Source organism: Plodia interpunctella, chromosome 20 (assembly GCF_027563975.2).
Source record: "Plodia interpunctella isolate USDA-ARS_2022_Savannah chromosome 20, ilPloInte3.2, whole genome shotgun sequence".
In the NCBI taxonomy this organism is placed as follows: Eukaryota; Metazoa; Arthropoda; class Insecta; order Lepidoptera; family Pyralidae; genus Plodia; species Plodia interpunctella.
In genome coordinates this window covers 7,601,306-7,608,142 of record NC_071313.1, presented here as the reverse complement: position 1 = coordinate 7,608,142, position 6,837 = coordinate 7,601,306, and the positions used below count along the sequence as shown (strand labels likewise).

At 35.2% G+C, this 6,837-nt stretch overlaps 1 protein-coding gene across 1 annotated transcript; it reads right to left on the bottom strand.

Moving 5' to 3' along the window:
• Positions 1-789: 789 nt before the first annotated feature.
• On the bottom strand, positions 790-6,422 carry LOC128678625 (prostatic acid phosphatase-like). Its single transcript, XM_053760271.2, has 8 exons — positions 6,272-6,422; positions 5,945-6,055; positions 5,224-5,321; positions 4,563-4,701; positions 3,658-3,840; positions 3,117-3,237; positions 2,007-2,215; positions 790-1,473 (listed from the first exon to the last, which is right to left on the bottom strand). The coding sequence occupies exons 1-8, from the start codon at positions 6,368-6,370 to the stop codon at positions 1,291-1,293; spliced, it is 1,143 nt and encodes a 380-aa protein (XP_053616246.1). The 5' UTR covers positions 6,371-6,422; the 3' UTR covers positions 790-1,290.
• Positions 6,423-6,837: the final 415 nt, after the last annotated feature.

Sequence of the window (6,837 nt, the reverse complement as noted above, 5' to 3'; positions counted from 1 at the left end):
ATATATATATATATATATATATATATATATACTGAGCTATCCTTATATATATATATATATATAAGGATAGCTCAGTCGCATCGCGTGTCAATGAGGACAACCATTCAAATTCTTCGCACCTTCTGAAGTTTTCAGTTCTGTCTGCAAAGCACATGCCATTTTTTTTTTAAATTTAAGGTTGCACTTTAAGACTTTTTACAATTTTACACTTTTTTGTACTTTTACACACAAAGATTTTGTTGTTTATGTGTATAATGAAAAACATACTTAATCTAAGTTCTGAAGCGGGTAATATTGTCTTAAGTCATAATGGGTTAAGTAAGATTTAGAATAATTTATGAAACATTAAATTAAAAATATATGTATTGTAAATAATTATGTTTGTATATAAGTTTTGTAAATACATTTCGCTGTGTGTGCTTGTAATATAAAAAGTGTTAAAAATTATTCGTTTATTTATTTATAATTTTATCCTTTAGCAAATATTAAAATGCAAAAGTTTGTGTGGATGTTTGTTAGTAATTCATACAAAATCTACTGGACGGATTATTATGAAATTTGTTACACGGGTAGAATATAACCTAATATTACCACAAAGGATACTTTTATCCCGAAATTCCCACGGGTGCGAAGACTTGGCGCGCAACTAATAAAATATATATTTTAACATTGGTATATAATCTTAATTATGTATATAATATATTTTGATTGGTCCGCTTTTTATGATTTAATTTATCAAGTGTGGATTGAAAAGGGAAACAGAAAGAGAAGCCATTAATTGCTTAGATTTTTTAATAACAAAAATATTTTACAAATATAACAATAAAAAATATAATTAAAATAGACGGATAACAAAATTTTTATTTAATTTTTTAGCAAAAGCACCGATGCAATAATTAATCTCATTTTCTTCAATATACCCGCGACGTCAAACAAGTTGCAATTAGTAGATAAATCTTTACATAGTTCGTTCGGATGTTAGTTGCAGAAAGCCATGCCTATTGCTCAGTCGCGCTGGTGATGTAGCTCCGTTGTGCTCAGTTGTTTACAAGTTTTGGCACTGAAATGTAAACTTCATACAATTTGTATGTTGTTTGCGTTGATCCATCGACGGACGTCAACCTGACGGAGCGCGACGGAACCGGGGCTACGAGGCTATTATATAAACTACTTTTGAATCTACATACGATACTCAATAAAGCCAGCATATTATCGATTCAATTTAATTAATAAATGGGAACGCTCTGTTATCAACAGCATTTCTGTTGCGTCATGGGTATATTTCTACTTTTATTCGTAAGAAGACTCATCAACCACCAGGTCTTCGGTGAAGCCGCACTCGTCCCTCCAGGAGTCGATGTCCCTGGAGTTCCCTTCAGTCAGAGCCACGAACTGGTCGTAGTCACAGAGCACGTCGCAGCCTTCCACTTGCAGGTAGACCACGTCCTCGCCAGGAGACGGTAGGTACACGGGCTGGATGATTGGAATATCATTAATAAATCATCAACATATGTGAACAACTAACAGCGAATAGGGACTTAGGAATTAAAAAAATATATATCCTATCTGCTATTCTAGGTTATATTCCACCCAAATGTATCAAAATTTCGCCGAAATTAGTCCAGTAGAATTTGCATGATTGAGTAACATAGGTACATCTTTACACACTGCACACAATCAAACTTTCGCTATGTAAAATAAAGAAGTATGTACTTAATAATATTTACCAGAATCTTTTAAAATTACCGCGAAAGAGTTGCACTAGAGAAAGATTTTTAATGTAATCAAACAATGTATCTTTTAGTAATGTTGTAGTCAAACATCTGTTAGCTTAACAACTAAGGTTGCCAAACCCGTTTGACGTAAAAGAGAAACAGTACTAAAGCGGATACTGAGCTTCGCAGAAACCACCGGGTGTTACTAATTTCCATTAATTCGACAAACAAAACTTCTTCTTTTCATTAAAATTCTATAATAAAATTTTGATATTCTGAGAAAGCTCTTACCAGAACAACGTATTTCCCAGTGCTGGTGACCTTCCTGAGTTCCAAGGTATACGCTGACGCGTACTTGGGCACCCCTTGCCGGTTCACCTTGGTGACGGCTTCGAACGAGTACACGTTGAAATCGTGGGCCGAGTAGATCCTCAGCCTGGGAGTGTCCTCACCAGAGATGGCCAGGTCAGCGTACGTGTAGAATTCTTTAAGAAGAACTCCTGGAGAATGAATTGTAATAGTAATTATTAGATGGCGCCATCTCAAATTTAGTAAAATAGATTCAAATTCAAATCATTTATTCAGAAATTAGAACTTCACAGGCACTTTTTCTCGTAAATTTTTATATTTATAGTTATTTCTCACAAACTACAAACTACTGGCATTTCGGAACGACCACTGCTGAGAAGAAATGCCGAAAGAAACTCATTTGAACAGTGTTGGTCCCTATCATGCCAGATCGGCTTACCATTATTGTTTCTTACAATGTTTTTTTTTTTCTAATAATATATAAATGTACATAATGTACATAGTCAAAAGGTATATAAACAAGTTATGATTGTGATCCGAGTGCTGATTATAATATATATATATATATATATATATATATATATATATATATATATATATATATATATATGATGGTCCAGTGAATGCTTCGATAGTAACAAAGCATACCAACATGATCAAATATAAATATAACAGCAGCATACCTAATTCCAGCTTACCTACCTAATTCTTCATTCAGTAATTATTGAAATTGAAATAACGAGAGAAAGCCGAAAGAATATAAATAAATAAATTTATTAGGACAATTCACACAGACTGAGTTAGCCACAAGGTAAATTCGAGACTTGTAATGGGATACTAACTCAACGATACTATATTCTATAACTTATACATAATATAGATAAACATCCAAGACCATTTTTTCATGTCAAAATCATTTTTCATGTTGATCTGATCGGTGATCTAACCCGGGACCTCCTGTGTAGCAGGCCGGCATGATGACCATTAGGCCACGGAGGTCGTCGACAGAAAAATCGAAATACATAATATGCTTAACTGTCTAGAAAGGAAAAGGTGTAGATGTATGATGATGTGTGTAAACTAGATTATTACCTGCTTGCAGAGGTATATACTCGTCAAGTCCAAAAGTTAATCCCATGGACTCGCCGGCAGCTACTTCTATTTGGTCCAAGATGGCGTCAAGTTCTGGAGTCAGGTCTATGCCAAGACTAAGCTGAAAGTAGAATGCAAAGTTTCAAAATTTTTGCACTAATGAAATCATGAAAAATCGATTTCATTATGTTGGCAATCTTTTCAGCATATATTATTAACGACTATAGATAGATTACGATTGTGATTGGATTGCTGGGTTTTTTTTGACGAAGTTATAATCACAATAAACATGTGCAAATAAATTTTGAAAAATGGAAACCTTGTCTTTAATCATATTTAGCCATATTCATATTTAGACAATATTTAGAAGTAGAAAAACGTTTCCTATTTTTGTACGGCCTACAATCTGAAAGGTGAAGCTACAATTGACTACCGAATGGGAAAGAAGACAAACTATCATTGACTATTGAATAGAAGGGAAGAACGACTACCGACTACCGAATGGAAATGAATAAGAACTAGAGGAGAAGAATAAAATTACCTGGCTGGCGTAGACATCAAAAACGCTGTATATAAGAGCAGGATAGCTCGAGATGTTAAAATTGAGTTGATTGGATATCACGCTCAGGACGTCGGTATACTTGGCTGTGTAGTCTTTATTGGATACAAAATACAATGTCAAGATGGCATTTGACAATGTTGGGCAGTTGACTGATGCAGAGTTCTGAAAGGAAAAAGAAAGGTTAAAACTGCACCGGGTATTGATATTTTAATCACCGGCTGCTGGTCAAAACAATTTATCCATCGCAATAAAGAATCAATCTCTTAACAGTTATAGTTAATAGAGATTTTAAATGATATATAGTTTGTACCTGACAAACTAGAGCGACAACTATATATAATAGACGAATAGTCTAGATAATTATAAATTATTGCAAATACGATGGATAGTAATGATAGTAATCCCGGAGATTGCCACATGGTGGTATTTCTGATTAAGTTTAAATCATATTTATTATTATCCAAGTAAAAAGTCATCTATCGCGCCACATGTGTAACGCCCAATCCATATCAGCTGAAAGAGATAGTTTAGAATACTATAGTCACATTACGTTAATAGTTGGACTGACAAGACTGGATCGCGGTGTTGATATTTCCAAGATTAGAGGCATATATACAATCCAGAAATGGTAATCGGAGTGTACGGCATCCAGCAGTTAGATGGGTCGACGATGTAAAGGAAATTGCTGACAACAACTGGATGGGGATGGCCCAGGACAGAGATGGTTGGCGTAGACGCATGGAGGCATGCATGGGCTGTAGATGATTATGATGATGAATATAATCTCTAATATAACACCGTTAGAGACGGGGTTCCGCAAACATGACAAGATTTTCGATTTGTAGCTACAATTGAAATGAATATATAAAAGGTAATTTACTTACAAAATCATACTTCAGAGGCACAGTAGTGTAAGGTACTGGCTCCCAGTTGAGGTCCTCGCTCCACCGCTCTCCAGAGGGAGGGTAGACGGCAGCCAATGCTGCAAGGATCGTCATCTTAGCCCTGGTGACATCTGTGGACCTGTGGAATAAATAAAATAATGAGATAAAACAATTCAGGGCTCGAGCGGGAATAGAACCCTACTCCAAGCCTATCTAGGACAATGCTGTTAACCTCTGAGCTATCGAGACCACGTTTGTGTTGTAATACTAATTTTAACGTCGCTGGTGGTTGACAATAGTTGACAGAACTTTGTATTCACGTCTATTCAAAGGTCCATATATTAATAGAAACACAATTGAAAAAAATACTGTGATAATGACAAAACTTTCAAAGATATGACAAAAATAAAATCAATCATTTTTGGGCTAGTCCAAACGCTCCATACTAAATGACACGAACAAGTGAAATCACACCATGTTCATGTTCGCAAAGAAAGCTTCACAGCTACATTAAATATTACGTTTATGGTGATCACGTCAAAAAAAAAGTTGTTACAAAACTTTAGTTTTTTAATTATGGTTGAGTTTGTCACTCACATGCTAGCTTATATAAGACACAGAGATAGATGTATACACGGATTAATTATTAATATGTTCAAACCTGATGTAGACTTCCGAACGGTTGTAGTTCGGTGAAAGCAATTCATTGTATCTCTCTCGGATGAATTGGCCCAGTTTGTAGGCCCTGCTCTTGCCGGCCTGAAACGTTAATGAAGACAAATGTATATAAATAACCACCGAAAAAACACGTGAAAAGTGAACCCTAGCCGCTATACAACTAAAAATATATACATGCATTTAGTTAAAGAACCCCATTCAAACATAGGCTATTTTTTTCAAAAATCCAAAATGACTATCGTGTAGAAATTAACGCGAGCGAAGCCGCGGTAGCTAGTAAATTATAAACTAAAAATGTCTAGAGTTGGCTCCATAGGCAAAGTTCTCATCACACAGGCTGTATTTCCACGCTGAATTGCAATGGGAATTCGCTCAGACGTTTGCTGAGCTTTCTGTACTGTACAAGCCCCATATTATTTTGTTAATCTGGCTTTAACATTATTTCTATAATAGTTGTTTTCTTTCCGCTACAAGCATCGCAAGCAGTAGTCCTAAATTCTGCCTAAATGTAGGTACTTATCTGTTACGCTATTCTTCTTCTTCTTGACCTTATCCCACTCATGTGGGGTCGGCACAGTATGTAAGTTCCTTCCATTTTGTTCTGTCTTTTGCCATATCCATTGATACTCCTTTCTTTATCTGTTACGCTATTATGATAGCAAAATACAATGAAAATTATATTTGACCTTGGATTAAGATCTTACCTGTGTCAGTTGTCCATAACCGTATGGAGCTGATAATGCCTCCAAAGTTTCTAGATCAGTCGACATAGCTATAGAAGATTGCATGGGTGTTCTGTCTCCATGTCTGTGAACCTAAAAACAAATATATATATATTAAGACAAATCACACAGATTGAGCTAGCCTCAAAGTAAGTTCGAGACTTCTGTTATAGGATACTAACTCAACGAACAAAATATATATATATATATATATATAATGCTTATACGACTACCCTAAAACTATCCTAAGGTTCTCAAACTTTTTAAACTAAAATCTAAATCTAAAAACTTATTAGAAATAATCCTTACCAAGAAACTTAACACCAACTCTGTACCGTCAGTGACGTCATCACCGAAAGCACCCTGGCAACAGATCACCAGCAGAACCACAAAGCCGAATCGGAACATTATGGCAATCGATTCGAATAGATCCAGTTGAAATTCTTGATTCGATCAACGCTTTCTGCCAATGATGAAGCAGAAATATTTCGCGAAGATTTTTATACTAATCTTTATCGACAGCTTAATCGAATAATCGCTAGAATATTATGGGTGTAATCTGTCATAATATATCCAAATTATTGGATATATTATCTGATAATAGTACTTGGTAGGTAGAACTAAGGTATAGAAGGTTAATCGTAGACGATTTTCCTTGTCAAGTTTTAGTTAAGTTATTAAATAAATAAATAAATTAGGACAAATCACACAGATTGAGCTAGCCCCAAAGTAAGTTCGAACTCAACGATACTATATTTTATAACAAATACATATATAGATAAAAATCAGAAAAAGATCATTTTCCATCGTGACCCGACCGGGGATCGAACTCGGGACCTCTTGGTTCAGAGGCAAGCACTTTACCACTGCGCCAC

Bases quoted from the DNA above. Each gene is read 5' to 3' on its own strand.
- LOC128678625 (XM_053760271.2), bottom strand. From the start codon at position 6,370: ATGTTCCGATTCGGCTTTGTGGTTCTGCTGGTGATCTGTTGCCAGGGT. The intron at 5,322-5,944 runs GTAAGATCTTAA...TTAACGTTTCAG, and splicing joins GTTATGGACAACTGACACAG to GCCGGCAAGAGCAGGGCCTA. The intron at 3,841-4,562 runs GTAAGTAAATTA...TTTTCCTTTCAG, and splicing joins TGCCTCTGAAGTATGATTTT to AACTCTGCATCAGTCAACTG.